This window comes from Salvia hispanica, chromosome 1 (assembly GCF_023119035.1).
Source record: "Salvia hispanica cultivar TCC Black 2014 chromosome 1, UniMelb_Shisp_WGS_1.0, whole genome shotgun sequence".
In the NCBI taxonomy this organism is placed as follows: domain Eukaryota; kingdom Viridiplantae; phylum Streptophyta; class Magnoliopsida; order Lamiales; family Lamiaceae; genus Salvia; species Salvia hispanica.
Genome location: NC_062965.1, coordinates 16,605,720 through 16,627,741, shown reverse-complemented (window position 1 = coordinate 16,627,741; position 22,022 = coordinate 16,605,720). Strand labels below are relative to the sequence as shown.

Here is a 22,022-nt window from a genome sequence, read left to right as displayed (position 1 = left end):
AAATACTCCATCTTTTCGCGAGTATGAATCCCTAGTAATGATATGTCTCAGATTTTACTAACTCATTACACACATTTAATTTAAAACTAATATATACAGGTGAGAATCATAATATATGCCCCTTAACTTTTTCTCACTCATTTTTTTAACATATCTTAAATCGCGCCGAAAAGAAATGAGACTCATATTCACGAACAGATGAATATTATACAATTATAAAACTAATATTAGTATAAAAACAAAACTAATATTCGATTAATTTTCATATGTAGTAGTAATTTATAAAATTCACATATGATTAAAATGAACCTTGTAATTATATTATTAGGAAGACTATTATCTAGGAATAAAGGTGCTTCGAAATTCAACATGGTGATTAATGTCACAAAATCAATTCGAAGACGTTAGCACGGGGGCCGTCCAATTAAAGCTAGATTAGGTGTTGGTTTAGTAAGCTAATCATCATGTTAAGCTTATACTACTATTGGGAAGATAAATAAAGAAATAAAAATAAATCACATCGATGGTTGTTGGTATAGATCGAGTAAGTCGTTGGATGATGAATTGCCGAAACACAATTTTGGGACGAAACACAATTTTGATATTGACCACTTGATCAAAATAACTAAAATAAGTATTTATTATTCATGATTTCCACTTACAAAATTTTCTATTTTATAATCTTCTTGAACCAAAGTCATCAAAAAGCAAAATACAACGCGTAAAAGATGGAGATTTGTCTTTGAATTCGTACTGAATTTCTGGAAATTCATGTGATGGTGTATTTGTGCTAAATTAATCAAGTGGAAATTGAACACTAAATACGGAGTACTTATTTTCTTCATTACAATGTACAAAATTATGTCATTTTTAGTGAGACGAAGAAAATATTAATTCATATTTTTATTTATTTAAAATTAGGTTTTTATTTGTTGTATACAAGGACCATATTTGAAGATACATAAAACTAAAGTCTATTTTAGTACTAATATTCTTCCTCGTGGGGAAGTTGTACCATTTAGAAAGTTCATTTTCCATTAAGAAGTTTGAAGATACATAAAACTATAGTCTATTTCAGTAATATTCTTCCTCGTGGGGCTATTTAGAAATTTCATTTTCCATTAATTAAAAAGTTTGAAGATTTTAACTCTTTAATTGTCACAATATTATAAGATAAGATCAAATGACTTAGTATTCATTAGATGTTGATTGGACGCGTATGAATGGTCTGTTTCTTAGAGTGTTCAAACTTCAAACCTAGGCATAAAGATTTGTTTGACTAGGTTGTAATTTTCAAATGGTTTGATGCTAAATATCGTAGTGGGCTGCAAATTTTATACAGTACCACACGAACTATAATCCAAAAAAGTATATACTGTGATTAAGACTAGAGTACTTTTATGTTCTACCCTAATTTAATATATATACTCAACCATCCAATGAGAATGATTAATATAGTTAAAAAAGGAGAATCATTTTTTTTCTCCAATCACGAAGATTTACAAGGATTTAAATAATTTAGTTATGAATTTCAATTTTAGGTTAGAATCTCGTTATAAGCAAAATGTTTATATTTATTTAGTCATCTTTTATTTATAGATCACGTGTAACTCATTTTTATATATGTTTCATCCGTCCGTTAAATTTGAAATCTATACTTCTGCACTATATTCAGAGAGGGAATTTCAATTTGCAATTGATTGCATTGACTAATTGTTTCAATGAAAATTAATCAACGGTCGGTAAAATGATATCAAATGTAAACACAATATATAGTTTCAAATCATAGTTTGTTTTTGTTTTTAAAACTTTTTTCTTTTGTTTCAAAAAAATCGAACAATTTGATATGGTAAGCTATTATCTCAAACATTTGAGATGATAAGCTATAATTTTTAAAATTTGGATTCGATTTTATATAAAATTTTACATTATTTTAAACAATTTATTCTCGGTATGGTTTATTTGAAAGGGTTTTTTATTTACTCTCTCCGTCCCATAAGAATATACAAACTTTCATTTTTAGTTCATTTTACAAAAATATGCACTTTCCAATTTCGGTAACTATTTTATTTCTAATGAGGTGAGACTCATTTTCCACTAAAAAATACTTTAATTACTTTTTCTTTATTTCTCTCTTACTTTATCAATTTTGCATTAAAACTCGTATCGATCTTAAAATGCATATTCTTAGAGAAAAGAGGGAGTATTTTTTTTTTTTTTTTATGTCTTTCTCTTTTGTTTTCATTTTTAACTACTCATACGTAAAAATGATATATTACTACTAAAAAAATCAGAAATCCCAAAATTGTAAATTTTGATAAGTTTAGGGCTTATGAAACGGCGCAGAGCATGTTTAGATATCTGACATCGTCTAAATTAGGCTTTAGAATTTGTCATGTTCAGATACTAGCCTATTTTCATGGGCCTACCTTACACGGCCCATGCCTTCACCCAATCTCAATGATCCAACAACTAAATTAGACATGCAAACTAAATTAAATTAAACCGAATTTATTGTAATATCAAAAAAATATAACTTAGTAAATATTTAATTTTTCTGATACTGAATATATTACGAGACAGGGGAGTGTTATATTGCTAAATCATAACTTAATTGCTAACTACAATTAAATAATTGCCATTAGATATTCAAATTAAGGGCTTAGATCATTAATCCCTAAATTTCAATACGATCAACGAAAAACGTCAATAAGACCATAGGATTAATTCCAAAAAATATCAATAGAGGTATTAATGTCAATTAACTACATGTTTAGTTATAACTAACTTTTAAAATAAATCCCAAAAGTTTAAATTCATATAACATATATCAAATTAAAGATAATTTCATAAGGATTCCAACGATATCCTACATGCATATGTTCCGACATCAAAATTTGAAAAAAAAATTGAAATTTTTTAATTTTTTTTCGTAAAGCAAAAATGTCAACATACTATACAAAATATGTCAATATAAGCAATGTGTTAACATTCTTGAAGCATTGTGTTGACATTCTCAAAGCGTTGTGTTGATATTTTCAAACACTATATTGACATTTTCATCCAAAACCCTAATTTGGAGTTTTTTTATTTTATTAATAAAAACGAAAATTACATCGTGGCAAATTATAGACCACACGTTTTCTAAAATCCTATGGCCTTAAATTAGTTGTAGTTAACAATTGATCACCCCCTTGCAAGACAAGTGGTACTTAATTTTTTGTATACTATTCAGTGACTATATACATGTTTGTGTTATTGATAGTTAGAAAATAATGAATAAAAACTTTTATTACTTAATAAAAATAGTATTTTTACCAAATATGTTAAACTACAACCATTTTGCAATAAAAGCAATTGTTACTTTACTTGTATATGTACTTTGAGACGATGATAAATGAGTATGAAGTACTGATATGAATTACATTTGAAATACATACAATTTAGTATAACATATGGGGAGTGTTAGAGTGTCACCACCTTTTAAAATAATATCATACCATCATTTCTAGCCAATCATTTATATATGTGGATGAATAATAAGCTGCCACATGGCAATTTTTTTTTTTATAAAAAAGACGGCCAGCAATATATTGTACACTATATAACAAATTTTTTTCGCCAGCAATATCCAACATGCTATACAACAATCTATAGATTGCTGTGTAGCGTTTATAATATTGATGTATAAGTGGTGTCACAGTGTCACTTTAAAAAGGGTTGTCATTTTAATATAAACCTATTTATATGTGTATATTATCAGTCACAATAGTTTTAAACATTAAAATGAGCTATCAATGCAATGAGATATGAATTTTTTTGATTAAAGAGTTAATAGTTTGATCTACTAGATTGTTACTCCACATGATTAAATATTTATTTTAGACAAAATCTTTTATTTGCGCGCTTATAACACACACGTCTCTTCCTAGTAATGTCGACCCGCATACGATCTATATATTTTCTTAAAAAACCGTATGAATAGAGAGAAGCTTAATGAGATGTTGTCGTTGTGTAGTTCACAACCTCCCACCGCCGCTTTCGTGACTCATGCACCGCATTCCTGCTGCTGTCTCCAATCATGCCGACTCTTATGCGACTCTCCAATTTATAAAATGGACTATAAATCGAAAATCCAAAAAAATTAAAATTGCAAATGACAAGTGTTTCCCAATTTCATTACCTCGCTCCTTCATTAGCTAAAACTAATGACTAAATCTTTAAAAATAAAGGATTGAATCAATAAAAACTATCCCTCTGTTCCAATAAAGATGACTCACTTTTATTTTTTGTTTGTTATAATTAAGATACTATGAATTAAAATAGAATCACCTTTATCTCAACTTTATTCATTTTACTTACTTTACTCTTTCAACTCAACACATGAAATAAAACTGTATAAAATTCCGTATCACTCAAAGAAGGGATATCTTTCTTGGAATGAAGTGAGTACCGATGATCATACTGAATGTCGCATGTAATATAATCACCTCATATATTTTCTTTTATTTTTTTAACGGACGATGAGACAAGCTACTAACTTTTCTTTAATGGAAAAAAATTAATTCAAGATTTTCAAAAAATCATAGCGGCAGCTTACCTATCATATTATTTTATTAAGGTGGATTAACAAATGCAATAATTCCACCTCAATTTTAAATTTTTAACCATCAAAACATTTTGAATTCCAAATATTTTAATATAGGCCCCGCTCCAATCCTCTTCAAATTACACCGCTCAACCACCCACTCGCCCGCACGCGCTCTTTGTGATCCTAATCGCCCATCCTCCTTACACCTGGCAGCATCCGCCACATGTACGGCCACGATTCGCTCGTCGATACACGCGCTCATGTTCGAGTCCAACCCTCCATCTGCCCCGAAACGTAAAACATAAAATTAGCCCTCTCTGTCTCTCTCCTCTGTTTTATTCTCTTTTTCGAATGTGTGAGAGAGAAAATATATTACTGTCGCACCCACCCACCCTCCCATCCCACCTCCCCCACACTGAACCCTCGCCGGCACTAGCCTGAGTGTGGCGAATCGATCGCCGGAGATTCCAGCTGCGAAATCGCGCCGTCATTCGGTGCCGGATTCGATTGAGGTATTCATCGTCGGTGAAAAGTATAGGAAATGTCGGAGGATGAGAAGCTGCTGAAGGAGGCGAAGAAATTGCCGTGGGAGGATCGGCTCGCGCACAAGAATTGGAAAGTGCGGAACGATGCGAATATCGATTTGGCGGCCGTTTGCGACGGTATAACAGATCCCAAGGACCCGCGCCTTCGTGAATTCGGTGAGGATTTTGATTGTTTTGCGAGATAGATCTAGTTTGTTTTGTGGCTGTTTGATCGGGCCTAGTTGATCTAAGGAAGGATACGGCGAATGCGGAGGTGTTAATGTGGTTTGGATTACTGCAGCTCGTTGCTATTCCTTTTGGCTTAATCCTGGCGGTTTTTTGTTAGGTCCGTTTTTCAGGAAGGCGGTGGCTGATTCCAATGCACCGGTGCAGGAGAAGGCTCTGGATGCGCTCATTGCGTTTTTGAAAGCTGCAGATGCTGATGCTGGGAGGTGAATTGTTTTTTTATAGGATTTTGTTTTTGAATTCAACTGAATTTGTTTTGAATACTGCTGAATGAGCTGCTCATTGAGTCGTTAATGGTTTGGTTTCGGTTGCAGATATGCAAAAGAGGTATGCGATGCAATCGTGACAAAATGTCTGACTGGAAGACCTAAAACGGTGGAGAAGGCACAGATATCATTTATGCTTTGGGTGGAGTTGGAGGCTGTCGAAGCTTTCCTGGTACTTGTCAAATCAATAATCTGTTTATATTCAGTGACTTAATTTGTTCTTCTCTTCTGCTTATGTAACAATGGCAAGTATATATCTGGCTCTTAGATGATCAGTTGTCTAACTCATCCCATTGCATGCCACCTTTGTCCGATTAGGCGTGTAAATATCAAATTGATAGTATTACTACGAGGGATGGAACAAAAACTTAGGCTAAGATATCTTTGTTGGTACCTCACAAATCAGGTCATCGTTCATGAGAAATACTTTTAGTCCTCTTTATTCTGGCTAGATCATGTCTATGATGCATGGTTTCTGATAACTTTAACTACTCGTGTAGTCTATATGCTTAATTGCTAAGTCTTTTCAATGAAAATGAAAAACTTCCCTTATCACATTTGATATGTATATTTGATGCATCCACAATCTGCATTGTTTTAGATGATGAAGTTCTGATTTGATATTCCTAATTGGTTAAACAATGTCTACTTTCTAGGATGCTATGGAGAAAGGCATTAAAAATAAAGTGGCCAAAGCTGTTGTACCTGCGATTGATGTCATGTTTCAGGCATTAAGGTGGGTTATTTATTAGTCTATTTTTTCTTGTCTTTTCTCAAGCAAAATGCCTCTATTTCCTCCTGAATTACCATGACATTTCCGAGGATATCGTCAGTGAATTTGGGTCAAAGATAATACCGCCAAAAAGAATATTGAAGATGCTTCCTGAACTTTTTGATCATCAAGATCAGAATGTTCGTGCTTCTTCGAAAGGGCTGACACTAGAGCTTTGCCGTTGGATAGGAAAAGATCCTGTCAAGTCAATATTGTTTGAAAAGATGCGAGATACAATGGTATTCCAATTTCAGATTTGTGTTAGATTCTTCTTTCCTACAATTATGCTGTTTATGTCATTGTTTTTCTTGTTCTCTTATAATTAAGAAAAAAGAGTTGGAGGCTGAGCTTGGTAATGTCACTGGAAATGCAAAACCAACCCGCAAAATCAGGTGATTCTTTCTCTCAATTTTACTGAGGTATTGATACTCTGTCGTGCTCTCCTGTCACTGATATTTGTTTTTATTTTTATTTTTAATTTTAATGATGCAGTGTTCTTAGTACATTGATATAGTGAATCTTCCTTTTGTAAGAAAGTTATGTTGCATATTTTGATGATCACTCTGACGTCAGTGTTTGAGAGCATTTGCAATGTCTTTGTAGTCGATTTGGTAGTTATTGTTTTAAGTGCTAATAGTTATTGTTTTAACTGTTGCATTTTCTATTCGTCAGGTCTGAGCAGGACAAGGAGCCCGAACCAGAAGCTGTTTCTGAGGCTGTGGGTTCTGTACCCACTGAAGAGAGTGTAGCCGATGGTATGTGTACTCTGAAATCATTTTGGTCTTTGATCTATGTTTCTGGCCTATATTGTAAAGTCCCCACATATTGTTTTGTATTTGAACAATGTTTCTGGCCAAATTCAATATTGTAAAGTCCCCACGTAGCCTAGGATCGAGGCAATTCAATGCAACCTCTTACTTTTGCAGAATCTGCCCACCCCCTGGCCTAGCCCAATCCTGGGTCAGGTTCTAGGTTTTCCGTGAACCACAATTTTGTACGCAACACTGATTCCGGCCCAACCATCTTAAGCTATAATAAATTGAAGCTGGCTTTGTAAATGATATTGCTATTGTACCTTCATGGTTTTTTTTTTTTACCTTAGTGGCTTAGTATTATGCTGTCTTTTACGAGTCTAAGATATCTTCCCTATCAGCTCCTCAAGAGATAGATGAGTATGACCTGGTGGATCCAGTTGATATATTGACGCCTTTGGAGAAGTCTGGATTTTGGGAAGGGGTGGTAAGTGGCCTGTCCTTGTCATTTACCCATAACAAATATTCAAAAAGTTATTTGATGTAGCCTTATATTCATACTTTTTGTATTTTTTCAGAAAGCTTCAAAATGGTCTGAGAGGAAAGAGGCCGTTGCTGAACTAACCAAACTTGCATCCACCAAAAAGATTGCTCCTGGAGATTTTTCAGAAGTATGTCGAACATTAAAGAAGGTATGCTATGGTTTCCTTGACCACAACTCAATCCAGATTTTTCTTGACTTCATGCAGAACATATTGTTTGTGTTAATATCTTGACCATGGAATTGGTGTTGCCTGCACAACATTTTGAATTTTGCAGCTTATCACAGATGTAAACATTGCTGTTGCAGTTGAAGCAATTCAAGCACTGGGAAACCTTGCTAGGGGTCTGAGAACCCATTTTTCGGCCAGTTGTCGCTTCTTATTGCCTGTACTACTGGTTAGTCCAGTACCATGTTATATTTTTTTTGAAATTACAGTTGCAAAAATCCCCCAAAATGTCATCTTTATGTTTTGCGATTCTGTCCTTTACTAATTGGAATTGGAATAGAGCCGATACCCTACAACCCTTAGAGTTGATAAGATATAATCTGTGAGTTTTGATTATTGCTTGACATGAGCTGGATCTTTGCTGATGATGTGTAGGAGAAATTGAAAGAGAAGAAGCCTACTTCAACCGAGGCCCTTACCCAAACTCTTCAGGCAATGCACAAGTCCGGATGCTTGAGTCTGACTGACACTGTTGAAGGCATGATCTACCTTTATTTCAATTCTGAACTGTTGTTTAACCTCTGCATCACATCATTTCCTTGTGCAGTTGTGCTTAGAATACATCTTGTTAGCTTTCTAGCTTTTTCCCCCTGCACTTTCCTGTTTTTCATTTTTTATTGTGTTTTATCATGTATCAGGCCTTATGTTTGTTCTAGCTTAGCTCATTCATCATCGTGTTGACTTTTATTATATAGGACATTTTAAGCAATTGCATTTCCACAAATTTTCATGTATTTGCCTCAATCATTGACATCAAGATGTATATGTCTCCTTGTGCTGCATTATTGATCACATGCTATCTGAAAGCAGTGTTCTCGGGCACTGGAATTATTGGTTATAAATTGCATAACATATAAATGTATTTTCTAATAGTTTCTTAACTGCTTGGAAATATGGCTTACCTATTGGTTGAACTAATTGATTATATGCATGGTTACTCAAGGTACAAAAAAGAAGATGTGGTCTTTATTTGGGTTCGTAATGAGAAAGTTTTTTCTACAGTTTGAATCCTACTGATTATAGTCTTCCTGCAGATGTGAAGGTAGCAGTGAAAAACAAAGTTCCTCTTGTAAGGTCGTTGACGTTGAGCTGGGTTACATTCTGTATTGAAACCAGTAACAAAGCGGTCATACTTAAAGTTCACAAGGAATATGTTCCCATATGCATGGAGGTTAGTAGCATAAAGTGTTTTTGTCAAACATGCAGATTTATTTTCATATTTTTCAATCAATTACTTCTTTCACACCTTATATTGAATCAATAATAAGTCTCAGAATCTCATTGTTTGAATTGAGTAGCTCCAGTGTAAAACAAACTTTATATATCATAAAGAAATATGTCAGAGATGTTAGTGAGAAATATTCAGTTCTTGATTTTGTTTAGCTATATGTACATTGTTGCTAAAAGCATGAACAATTTTCTGTTAAGCCACTACTCAAATCGTTTAATTTATCGTTGTAGTATCATTATGATGGGCCATTGGCTACTTTTTGTGTTCTCTAAATTGATCTGTATGAATTTTCAGTCCCTTAATGATGGAACACCTGATGTGAGGGATGCAGCTTTCTCAGCTTTGGCAGCTATTGCCAAGGTAATTATTTCAAGGTTTTCCATCTACATCTCATTATAATTTTAACTGCCAATTCAGTAGTTTTGCCATTTCTTTTATTTAGATGGTTGGTATGAGACCTTTGGAGAAGTCTCTAGAAAAGCTGGATGACGTCAGACAAAAGAAGTTATCTGAAATGATTGGGGGGTCGACAGGGGATCCTTCTACTCTTCCAAACTCAGGTTTGATATCTGATTTTTGTTGTATACTTGGTAACTGAAATTGTAGTTATATTTGATGTATATTTTGATCTTTGTCATTACAATACTCTCAGGTGTGGCTCAATCTTCTGGTGGAGTTGTGACCACAGGGGTAAATACTTAACTTAGCATTTTTTTCTTATTATTGTGGAATGAGCTCATTGCGAAGTACTATGATTTCACTCTAATCTGAAACATAAAAGAGATCATGAAATTTAGAATCATTTTCTATAATCTTTTGACATTCAAATAAAATTGATTAGTATCTTAGTCATCAGGGCCTAACGTATAACTTTGAAACCACATTTAGTGATCTTAAATTTTCATGACTTTTATAGACTGTTCAGTAGCTTTCGATCTAGTTATATATGAAATCTTTGATCATATGACGGAACACTTAGTCCTTTAATAAGTTTGTGTATCTGCGATTCCATATGCACTCTCCTGCTTCTCCTGAAATCATTGCTGATGTAAGTTGTGCCAGATTGCACTGTCAATGAGGTATGATGTGGACTGCTTTCATGTTGATCACGTTTTGCTTTCTATCGCTTTATGCAGGCCTCTGATTCATCATTTGTTAAAAGATCAGCAGCTAGCATGCTTAGTGGAAAGAAGCCTATTGCCGCAGCTGTAAGTACAATGTTAAATGTTATTTTCCTAGGAGACGGATTACGAGCACCTATTCTAGAGACATCTAGCTACTTCACATTCACATATGGTTAATCACTGTTGACTCTCCCTTTTTGCTTGTTGTATGCCAATCTTCTTTTAGCCAGCTGCCACTAAGAAAGCGGCATCTGGAAAATCTAGTACCAACAAAAAGAGTGATGGAGGACAAACAACAAAAGTTTCTAAGCCTGTGGAGCATGAAGATGTTGAGGTCTGAGCTGCTGATTTCTTTTTTCCCCTCTACATGTTGTATGATGGCTGAATACATTATTAGGGAGATTTTTTTGATTAACTGACCCAGTTTTCTTTACAGCCGACAGAAATGAGTTTGGAAGAGATTGAGAGCAGATTAGGATCTCTTATTCAAGCAGAGACAATTACTCAACTAAAAAGTGCCGTGTGGAAAGAGCGGCTTGAAGGTTAGGGTTCAAATTACTGCTTGACTTTATTTTTGACAGCTTACAGAAAATAGTGATTGTGTGTTTGGTCTCTCAACTGAGATTTTGGACACAATATCATGCATCATAGAAATTTGTACGTATGGCAACAATGTTATCTGGCTCTGATGCTGATATATGCTTAGAAAAAGAACTCTTGACCTGTGCATCAGTTTTGCAAGTCAGTTGGTGTCGTTTGATCATTTCATAGATCATTTTTCAATATAATTTTATCATTCTTTTTTTCTTGAGGAATTTTCTATGCTCTTGTGGAAGAAATTGTTAGTTTTTCTATGTGTGGTTTTCCTTTTCTAGTTCCTAAATATTTTATAGGTTTAGCAACTTTATTCTGGTATTGTTCTGTCTTAGTCATTCTTTCTCCAAAAATTACAAGTTTATGTAGACTTGGTTTGTATTTTTCTTCCGCTTTTGAGAAAAACCTTTATCCATTCCTTTGCCATTGTTTAACTGGGATAAATTTATCATGGATATTTGAAGCGAAGTAGTATCTGAGGTGTAGATTAATCCTCATATCCTGCCTTTATATTTTTAATTTTCTTGATATTCTCTTTGCTTCATCCGGTGAATATTTAAATGCTCCTTTATTTATTGATCTTTTATAATAAGGCTAGACATTACTACATTATAATATGCATATTATCTTTGGCTTTTTGATGTTAGAGTATTGCACGTATGTAATCAATTTATCTTTGTTATCTTGCTACTGTTAAAATCTGTACTCTAATTTTGATTTATTAATTTTTTGTTTCAGCTATTGTGTCTTTTAAGGAGCAGGTTGAATCACAAACAGATTTGGATCCATCTGTTGAAATGTTGATCCGTTTACTTTGTGTTATTCCTGGCTGGAATGAGAAAAATGTGCAGGTGCTACATCCAGAAACTTATAATTTTTATATAACTTATTTGTTTTTATGGACTTCTTGGACTACTGACCTTAGCCTAAGCATTGTCTGTTGAGCAGGTCCAGCAACAAGTTATAGATATTGTCACTCACATTGCTGCGACAGCATCAAAGTTTCCTAAAAAGTGTGTTGTGCTTTGCCTTTCAGGTCAGAAACTTCTGTAGTTTGGTGCAAACAGTAACTTGAAAATTTAACACTATGTTATAGCATTTCTTTAATTGGCTTAAGTAGTCATTTCTTGCAGGTGTAAATCTTACATGTAGCTTTGAGATGCAAATGCTCATAGTTGTCTGATGTTCTCTGAGTTAAAATTAATAAGCTTTTGGTTATTTCTTACATGTGCTAGTTTTTACTTGATAGGTATTACTGAAAGAGTAGCTGACATAAAGACTCGTGCTCAAGCCATGAAGTGTCTTTCCACTTTTTGTGAAGCTGTGGGTCCTGGTTTTATTTTTGAGAGGGTAGTTCCTTCTTCATTTGTATTTATTTATGCCCCTCAAGGAATAAATCATATGTAAACAAATGAAAATTATAAGTTATATAATTAAATACATAAAAATGTAGCAAATATATGAAAACACATTAAAACACAGCAAATATACAAAAACACATTAATATTGTAAGTTCATAACCAAATTAAAGTTTGATAATTAGGGTTAGGGTCCAGGCTAGTGTCTCGTTGAGGAAAGTTGTAGAATTGAGAGAGAGAGAAGGTGAGAGTAAAGTCTGATAATCAGGGTTAGGGTTCAGGCTAATGTCTCGTAGAGGAAAGTTGGAGAATGGAGAGAGAGAGTGGCTCTTTCAGATGGAATGTAAAGTTTGTGATATTTTAGACCAATTTTAAAGTTTATGGGAAACACCAGAATTAGGCCAAAGTTTGTGGTTTTAGGGACCAATATCCCAAGGTAATTTGTCACATTGAGAAACATATTTGAATTTATTATTTCTCATGTGGCTCTTTCAGATGTATAAAATTATGAAGGAGCACAAGAATCCAAAGGTTCTTAGTGAAGGCCTGTTGTGGATGGTTTCCGCAGTGGATGACTTTGGTACTTCTCATATTAAGTTGAAGGTGCTCAACTTATTAATAAGAATTCTCTCATTACTTTCTGACTTAGATTCTGACTTGGTTTTAACATGAGTAAAAATTGTTTTCCAGGATTTAATTGACTTCTGCAAGGATGTTGGATTACAATCTAGTGCAGCTGCAACTAGAAATGCTACAGTTAAACTGATCGGTGTCCTTCATAAGTTTGTTGGTCCAGGTGATACATTTTTTAATCTCAGCTTTCATATGTTAAGAGGGGGTTTATTGAATCATTATAGTCAGATGTTAAGAGGAATTGAGTTATTAACTATATTTTACTCTCCTTGAAGATATAAAGGGATTTCTGTCTGATGTGAAACCTGCTCTACTAAGTACTCTTGATGCCGAGTATGAAAAAAACCCGCATGAGGTAAATTCTTTTCGGTGTTAAACTGTCATTTTTCCCATGATCAGTTTGTTCTTCATCTCAAATTATCAAACATTACTCTTTGCAGGCATCTGCAGTTCCAAAGAAGGTTGTTAAAGTAACTGATTCTACATCATCTGCGGTGACTGGTGGCATGGATGGTCTTCCACGTGAAGATATCAGTGAAAAGATCACCCCCACTTTGTTAAAAGGCTTAGAGAGTTCTGATTGGAAGGTTTGTTTTATATATGTTTGTTAATCATCAAATCTGTGAATGGTTTGAGAGGGCATGCTTTTAATCTGACTTTATCTTCTTCTAGATCCGCTTGGAATCTATTGAAAGCATAACCAAAATTCTGGAAGAGGCGAACAAACGTATTCTGCCTGCTGGAACTGGTACGTTTAGGGAAAAATTTGAAATAACTATCAACTTTTCTATATATAATATTATCTATATGATATGCCTGGTTATCTTGCTTTAGGAGATTTATTTGGAGCTCTAAAAGGGCGTCTACATGACAGTAACAAAAATTTGATTATTGCCACTTTGTCCACTATTGGTGCTCTTGCGACTGCGATGGGACAGCCAGTTGAGAAGTCAAGCAAGGTACTCTTTTATACTATTAGTTATAGGTTTATTAAGAGTCTCTTGCGCTAACTAACTGTGATATACAATCCCAATATGATAAATTTTAAACACTTGGGATCATTAAGCAATCCCAAATTCCTAAAAGCCATCAGTTGTACTTTTAAATACCAAATTACCAATATTGAAACTCTTCTGCCATGCACATAGCTCCTGTGAACGCTTGATCATTTACATGAATGTGGCTCATGCAGGGCATTCTTTCAGATGTCTTGAAGTGTCTTGGCGACAACAAAAAGCTTATGCGTGAGTGTACATTGAGTACCTTAGATGCTTGGCTTGGTGCTGCTCATCTTGATAAGATGGTCTGTAGTCGATTTGGAAAATAGTGTTTTTTGTCCTCCTCCTGCTTTGAGTATCCTTGACCTCATCATTTGTTGCTGTCTTCAGCTTCCATATGTTACAGCTGTTCTCACAGACGCTAAAGTAGGCGCAGAAGGGCGCAAGGATCTTTTTGATTGGCTATCAAGACAACTTACTGGATTGGCTGAATTTCCCGATGCAATACAGCTGCTCAAACCCACTGCGTCTGCTATGACGGTATTTCATTATGCCAAGTGGTTATTTTGTAGGTAGCTGCTTGTGTCAACTTTATGTCTCAGGTTTTTTCTTGGTTACCTCTCCAGGATAAATCAGCAGATGTTCGTAAAGCTGCTGAAGCATGCTTTAATGAAATATTGAGGGTTTGTGGTCAAGAAACGGTATGAACATCCAAAATTTTTATTACTTGATTAAGGTTTGCTAACTCTGTTAGCCGCTAGGTGGCTATTGAACTAGTATCTTATATCTGTCCTCTTATAGGTTTCCAAAAATTTGAGAGACATACAAGGTTCTGCTTTAGCTATAATTAGCGAGCGACTGAAGCCATATGGAGCTTTTCAAGGTATTATGCTTCTTACCATTAACTCATTCATCTCCTACTAAAAAAGATATAATGTTTTTCCACTTATCCATATCATTATATTGATTTTTTTCGTGCCACATATCCATTGCAGATAATTATGACTCTGGTAGATCTGTTTCATCAAGCATGACATCCAAAAGCAGCCTAAAGACAGCAAAGCCAAATGGTCATGGCGACCGTGCATCTCGGCATGGCAGCAGAAATGCACCTTCAGTATGTATTCTGTGGTTAATATCTTTCTTCTGAAACATAATGTATTTGTTAATTGATGTCCTGTTTATTTAGAGAGCTGTTCCTAGCAAGGGATCCAGGCAAGAATCCATCTTGTCTGTTCAAGACATCAACATTCAGTCACAAGCTCTGATTAGTCTGAAGGATTCAAACAAGGTACACATTTATTTTTTTAGGGAAACAAAGTGCAATTATTTTGGTAACTGCAGGCTGCTAACATTGTTGTATCTATGATGCAAACAAAGTAGATTGTAAACTTAGTGTTGCTCTCGCAGGATGAGAGAGAGAGAATTATTGTTCGCAGATTCAAATTCGAAGAATTACGTATTGAGCAAATTCAAGATCTTGAGGTTTTTTTTTCTCTTTTAAGATTTCTTTATTAATGTTGTGCTCGTCAGATTTATGTTTGATCCTTTTTTGGTGTACTGTAAAGTGTCTGCTGTATCTTGGTTCTTATAATTTGTGGGATTAGCCTTTTCATATCGTACAGGAGGCCTTTATACAACTTTTTAGAACTTTTGTGTGGCTTGTGTAATTTTTTGCATGTACAACTTTTTAGATGTTAGTAAGTGATTTTGCTTACTCTTCAAACAGAATGATGTCATGAAATACTTCCGAGAGGATCTGCATCGGAGGCTCTTAAGTGCTGACTTCAAAAAGCAAGTTGATGGCATCGAGATGTTGCAAAAGGTTCTTTCAAAATAAATTCTAGTTTTGATTGTGTAACTAGAAATTTCCTTTAACCTTCTGTTTGTTTATGATATACAGGCTCTTCCATCCATGGGAAGAGAGGTGATTGAAGTATTAGATATCCTCTTGAAGTGGTTTGTGTTGAGGTTTTGTGAATCCAATACATCATGCTTACTAAAGGTAAAATAGGATTTTATTTTTTTCTGTTATTTTTTGTCAGCATGCCTGTGTGCTTGGCTGTCTGAATTTATCAAATGATATCTTTGAAAAAGGAATGATTGGTAGCATATGTGATGAGTGTTATTAAAACATTTGTTCATTCATCTTGTTTGTGGAATTGCTAAAATTACAAATTGTTATTGCTAAAACATTAGCTCTCTAATGATGTTACAGGCTGTGAATATATAGGTCTTGATAATTCTTATCTATCATATTTTAACCATCTCAAATCCTTTCTTAAATCTTGATCTTCTGTATCTTTGGTAAGGTACTTGAATTTCTTCCGGAGCTTCTGGATCTGTTGAGAAATGAGGGCTACACTATGACCGAAGCAGAGGCAACCATCTTTCTCCCTTGCTTGGTTGAGAAGGTAACTGATGTGTTATATATGATATGCTTTTCTTTGTTAGAAATTTCTGTCTCAACCAGTATCCAATGTCTTATTCTCTTTTACTGCAGTCTGGGCATAACATTGAAAAAGTTCGAGAAAAAATGCGGGAACTGATGAAGCAAGTCATCCAAACATATTCTGCTGCAAAGACTTTTCCTTATATTTTAGAGGGTTTGCGTTCTAGGAACAACAGAACAAGGATCGAGTCTGCTGACCATGTTGGATTCTTATTAGATAACTATGGAGCTGAGGTAACGAGTTAGCCAGTCCTTCACTGCATTAAGTCTCTAATTCGTTGTTGTTTTTGTGTGCTATATCTTTCCTTGTATTCCTCTTGGCAGATAAGTAGCCAGTTAAAATCCTTGCAAATTGTCGCAAGTTTAACTGCTGAACGAGATGGTGATACCCGCAAAGCTGCATTAAATACTTTGGCTATAGGCTATAAGATTCTTGGTGAGTTTATAACTTACTATTGCTGGGCTGTTCATTTAAACTATTTATATGGTATTCATTGTTTCATAAGCTAAGGAAGTTGTTTTAGCAAGTGAATGCATGGTTATTACTTTTGTTTTGAACATCGTCTTTCTTGACAATTCTGCAAATAATGTAGGTGATGATATTTGGAGATATGTTGGAAAGCTTACTGAGGCACAAAGAAGTATGTTGGATGATAGATTTAAATGGAAGGTCAGTCAGTTGAGGTTCATGTCAATATTTAATTCGGTTCTTCCACTAAACAGTTGTGTTTTTTTGGATCGTCAGGCACGAGAGATGGAGAAGAGGAAGGAAGGCAGGCCAGGAGAAGCTAGAGCTGCCCTAAGACGCTCAGTGCGAGAAAATGTGTACGTTTTTTCATGCACAGTTGCATTTTGTTTAGCCAAACAATGATTATTTCATGGGCATATGTGTTTCTTTTATTTGTCTAGATCTGACTAGGTCCAATTAAGTTTTCATGTAAAGGTGTGCCATCAACATCTTTCAACCAGTTCCTGGCTCAACCTACCTGGAAATCCATTATATATACACTTGATAGTTATATGTTGGTTTTAGTTTATGAACACCATTAAGTGGGAATATCAACATATGTGGATATACTAGTTGTTACTACTAACTAGAGTCCTAGTTTAATCTATCCATCATGTTTTTGTCCCCTCTAAGGCTCATTTCCCATTGAAGTTTAAAATTTCTTTAAGTGGTTAGAACTTTGAGCCAAGTAATCTTGTGACAGAAAAACTGAATGAACAGCTTATGTATGTTGAAATTGCTGTTATATGTGTATACCCTAGAATATACTAAAATGATGGAAAGGAATGTCTTTGGAACCAAATCTATTTCAAGTTGTTCTCTGTCAAGTCAAACATTTATTGTAAAGTGTTGCAGTGCTTTATATTTTCCTAACATTGAAGGGAAAGATCATTAATGACCTCATTAATGCCCACAGGTCTGATCCAGCTGAGCAAAGTGGGGACTTATCAAGATCCATGGGCATCCCAACTTTCAATCGGTACTCAAACTTTTATGTACTGAATTACTAAGTGTCTATTATCAACACCATTATCCAGACTGAGTTGCTATTTTTCCTTGAACCCACTGTCTCATAGTAATTTATAGATGTGTTTGCTATCTACTAATTTCTGTCATTTTTTCTCTTAGGGAGAACTATGGCCTTCCTGAAATCCACACAGATAGACTGCCAATGCCGCGGGCTTATTCTGGTGTTGGCATCACAGACTGGAATGAAGCTTTGGAAATCATAGAATATGGTTCTCCTGAACAGGTATATAAATAAATACCTATGCATGATGTGTCAAAATGTAGCTATTAAGTCTCATTGGGGATAGGGTAAAGATGAGAAATATTTTCTTTTGGAATGCTTTTTCAAAAGATTAGGTATATCCTTGAAATATCTGTTCAGATTTGTTCATCGGTGCATTTGAAAGAAGTTTTCCAAAGAACCAAATAATGCGATAATTTCTGAATATCTGTTATGGTGAATCAATAGTCTTCGAATCACATTTAACTGCGTAAATAACTTTTTGGATTTAGTTTGAAAAGTTTGTACGTTACTGAGGAAGCAAATAGACTGCCCTTTTTTTGATCTGACAAGACTGAGTGGTTGATAATGTTAAAGAATTGCTCATCTGTTATGACCTTGGCATGACCTTCTGATTCTGTATGTTCTCGTGATCTCATATAATCTTATTGCTTGAATTAGAACTTTGTTTATCTAATGTCTATTTTTTCTTCATAATTTTGTTTACTGACAATGTCTCTGATACTGTTTTGTGTGTCCAATGTCATTCCTATATTTATTTGGGAAATTATAGCTAACTTTTGAGAAACTTATAGTTGTTTTTCGCCTGCAGGCTGTTGAAGGGATGAAAGTTGTGTGCCATGAATTGGCACAAGCAACTGCTGACCCCGAGGGGAGCACAATGGATGATATAGTTAAAGATGCTGATAGACTTGTTTCATGCCTGGCGAATAAGGAAATTATTCTGCTATTTTTTTGACATACCTCTTTGGTATTGCTTCCAGGAGATCCTCACAATTGTATCGTTTCTAGCAGGTTGCGAAGACTTTTGACTTCAGCCTCACTGGTGCCTCTTCAAGATCTTGTAAATATGTCCTGAATACTCTGATGCAGGTAAGTAGTCTGACCTTTTAACTAATAATGCCTAAAATTGAAGAGTCGTGTCATGATTTTGATTATTTGGGTGTTAATTGAGGTCTGAAGTTGTTATTGCTTTCGTTGCAGACTTTTCAGAACAAGAGGCTTGCTTATGCAGTTAAGGAGAGTACTCTTGATAGTCTCATCACGGAACTTTTGCTATGGCTTTTGGATGATAGGGTTCCACAGATGGATGATGGAAGTCAACTTTTGAGAGCTTTGAATGTTCTGATGTTAAAGATTCTGGTAACTATTATTGTAAAACTTATGAGGCAAGCATGGCTAGTTTTTCTCCTTCCTCTCTTCTTGTGAATATAATTGCCGTTGTATGGCCGGATTGCACGTGCAGGATAACGCAGAGCGTACTTCATCATTTGCTGTGCTTATAAATCTTTTAAGACCTCTGGATCCATCAAGATGGCCATCTCCAGCATCGAATGAGTCTCTTGCAATCAGAAACCAGAAGTTCTCCGATTTGGTTGTTAAATGTTTGATAAAGCTTACAAAGGTATTATATCTTGACCTGTTTTACTGATGTTTGGTATTTCATCTGTAGTTCAATTAACCTCTCCCGTTAAAGCCGAATAACTTAACACCACTAATATTCGCATGAAACAGGTTTTGCAAAATACCATATATGATGTAGATCTTGATCGTATCCTACAGAGTATCCATGTATATCTGCAAGAACTAGGAATGGATGAAATACGTAAGAGGTACAGTAAATTAACAGTCTTGATCAACATTTTAGGTGTGGCTTGGGGCCACTTTATTGTGGTTTGAACAAGAATGCGTGTTAATTATTTTTTCTTATGGAATGATTGAAGAGCTGGAGCTGATGACAAACCACTTCGAATGGTTAAAACTGTTCTCCACGAGCTTGTTAAACTGCGTGGCACAGCCATCAAAGGTCATCTTTCCATGGTGCCAATTGACATGCAACCCCAACCTATCATTCTTGCCTACATTGATCTAAATCTACAGGTATTTTTGGTGTATGCTTTATGACATGGTGTTTACTTTCATTATTTGCTCACTAATTCACTATCATGCCCTTGATAATATTGAGCAGACACTCGCAGCTGCTAGAATGCTGACGCCATCTGGGTCTGTTGGGCAAACTCACTGGAGTGACTCAACTGCCAACAATGCTGCACCGGCTACACACTCTGCAGATGCTCAGCTGAAGGTACAGCTGTGTCTTTTGTTGGTCGTCATTTTTTTTAGCCTTTTGCCTTTCACCCCATTCATCCCTCCCGTTTCTAAATCTGGACTTGATGTTTGCTATAACAGCAAGAACTTGCTGCAATATTTAAGAAAATTGGCGACAAGCAGACTTGCTCCATTGGTCTGTACGAGCTTTATCGCATAACACAATTGTATCCTCAGGTAAGCAGTGTATATACATGGGTAAATGACTTCATATATACTATATATATATACATATCTGTGGTAATGTGATAGTTTGTGTTATTATATTATAATTTGTATTTTCCTCAATCTTTTCCCAGGTTGATATTTTCGCTCAGTTGCAAAATGCTAGTGAGGCATTTCGAACATACATTAGAGATGGTTTGGCTCAGGTCTGCTCTGATTTAATTGCTGCATTCTGTTGCGCCTTTTATATGATGTCCGTCAATTTCCTTGTTTCCTGCTTATTTTTCTATAGTTATTATCTCTTCGTATGTTTAGTTTATCTTTTCATAATTTGAGTATGTTTACGGGTCTTTAGTTAAGAGTTCTAACAGAGGCGACTGACGTATGATTTGTTATTTTCTAGTTCAGTTTATCAATTAGTTCATTCTGTTGTGCCTTTTGTGTGTTCTGAATTTCATTCTTTTGGCAGATGGAGAAGAATGCAGCTGAAGGAAGGACTCCTTCAAGCGTACCTCTGTCCACTCCTCCACCAGCAACGCTCAATCTTTCTCCAAGATATGGCGCTGTGCCTCCTGTGAATGCAGACCCGTTAAATAACTCGAGAAACATGAATGCAAGTGGTGAACCCCCAAATTTTTCACTACCGCCATCTTTTGCTGAAGACGATCATCGGCTTGTCAATGCCCAGAAAGCATCATACGATCCATCTGGGTTGCAACAGAACTTTGACGAGCCCAGAAACGACAGAATGCCAATTGGTGGTTAGTCAAACTCATCGAGTTTATCTGCTTCTATCTCCAACCCAGCCTTATTCTCACCTTATTATTTACCCAAAACTGCAGTATCAAATGGAACCCTAGACGCGATCAGGGAAAGGATGAAGAGCATCCAGTTAGCAGCTGGCGGAGTGAATCCAGAATCAAGAAGCCGGCCTTTGGTGCAAGTAAACGGGAACGTTAGTGAAGGGCATGGTACTATGCAGGGCGGGATACTACCTATGGACGAGAAAGCGCTATCCGGGCTTCAGGCCCGGATGGAAAGGTTAAAGAGCGGCTCATTCGATTCTATGTAGGTAGAGAGAGTATTCTTTCGTTATTGCGGTGAAGTATCCCTCGGGATGGGATATGCTCATTTTGTAAATGGAGAGTGTGTAAGTAACTACTATACTACATTTTCCTAGTATTATTATTATTACTACTATTATAATTGTGCACATTTTGAGGCTGCAGTAGCTCAGCGCAACCTCATGTAATTTTTGTTTCTAATTCAAGAAATCGAGAGAACATAACCCTAGTGTTGCAACTCGTGCTAGTCCTATGAAACTGATGATTTTAAGTGAAGTGATGTTTCTTATTTTTCTTCTAGTGTATTGCCTCAACTCACCCCCTCCCCCCTCCCAAATCTCGAAAAAGATAATACAACCTTCGCATCATTGTAGTTGAGTCGTTTATTTTTTTTGTCGTTCCACTATAGTTGAGTTATTCATTAGTACTACATTATTCTTCATTTTTCGTGAATGGCATCAGCTCACTTCCCCCAAATCTCGAAAAAAACTTATACCATCCATTTCAGCATTTATTTTTTTGGTTATCTCACAGTAATTGAGTTAAAGGGTTAGCACTAGTCTTGATTATACTTCACTTCAGTATAAATTCCAAAACTCCAACGAAGCATGAATTA

General features: G+C 35.3%; 1 protein-coding gene across 1 annotated transcript; it reads left to right on the top strand.

Annotated features, from left to right (window-relative positions):
• The first annotated feature begins 4,985 nt into the window (after nt 1–4,985).
• On the top strand, nt 4,986–21,706 carry LOC125219928 (protein MOR1-like). Its single transcript, XM_048122024.1, has 54 exons — nt 4,986–5,292; nt 5,462–5,567; nt 5,676–5,799; nt 6,284–6,363; nt 6,461–6,638; nt 6,727–6,791; nt 7,072–7,154; nt 7,553–7,638; nt 7,730–7,843; nt 7,971–8,090; nt 8,297–8,399; nt 8,956–9,092; nt 9,447–9,512; nt 9,595–9,712; nt 9,805–9,842; nt 10,289–10,360; nt 10,503–10,610; nt 10,713–10,818; nt 11,609–11,721; nt 11,819–11,906; nt 12,120–12,220; nt 12,724–12,831; nt 12,919–13,024; nt 13,137–13,216; nt 13,302–13,448; nt 13,534–13,609; nt 13,696–13,820; nt 14,054–14,164; nt 14,250–14,399; nt 14,486–14,560; nt 14,661–14,742; nt 14,855–14,976; nt 15,049–15,150; nt 15,270–15,344; nt 15,589–15,684; nt 15,763–15,864; nt 16,172–16,273; nt 16,363–16,545; nt 16,636–16,747; nt 16,905–16,981; nt 17,057–17,136; nt 17,736–17,798; nt 17,948–18,071; nt 18,661–18,783; nt 18,864–18,941; nt 19,053–19,211; nt 19,315–19,473; nt 19,584–19,681; nt 19,793–19,949; nt 20,038–20,154; nt 20,259–20,354; nt 20,477–20,548; nt 20,812–21,103; nt 21,185–21,706. The coding sequence occupies exons 1-54, from the start codon at nt 5,133–5,135 to the stop codon at nt 21,412–21,414; spliced, it is 6,045 nt and encodes a 2,014-aa protein (XP_047977981.1). The 5' UTR covers nt 4,986–5,132; the 3' UTR covers nt 21,415–21,706.
• Nucleotides 21,707–22,022: the final 316 nt, after the last annotated feature.

What these genes read in the sequence shown, in the direction of transcription:
- LOC125219928 (XM_048122024.1), top strand. Translation starts at nt 5,133, where the DNA reads ATGTCGGAGGATGAGAAGCTGCTGAAGGAGGCGAAGAAATTGCCGTGG. An exon ending in GTCATGTTTCAGGCATTAAG is followed by an intron (nt 6,364 to 6,460) that starts GTGGGTTATTTA and finishes GGATATCGTCAG; the next exon opens with TGAATTTGGGTCAAAGATAA. An exon ending in ATGATAGATTTAAATGGAAG is followed by an intron (nt 16,982 to 17,056) that starts GTCAGTCAGTTG and finishes TTGGATCGTCAG; the next exon opens with GCACGAGAGATGGAGAAGAG.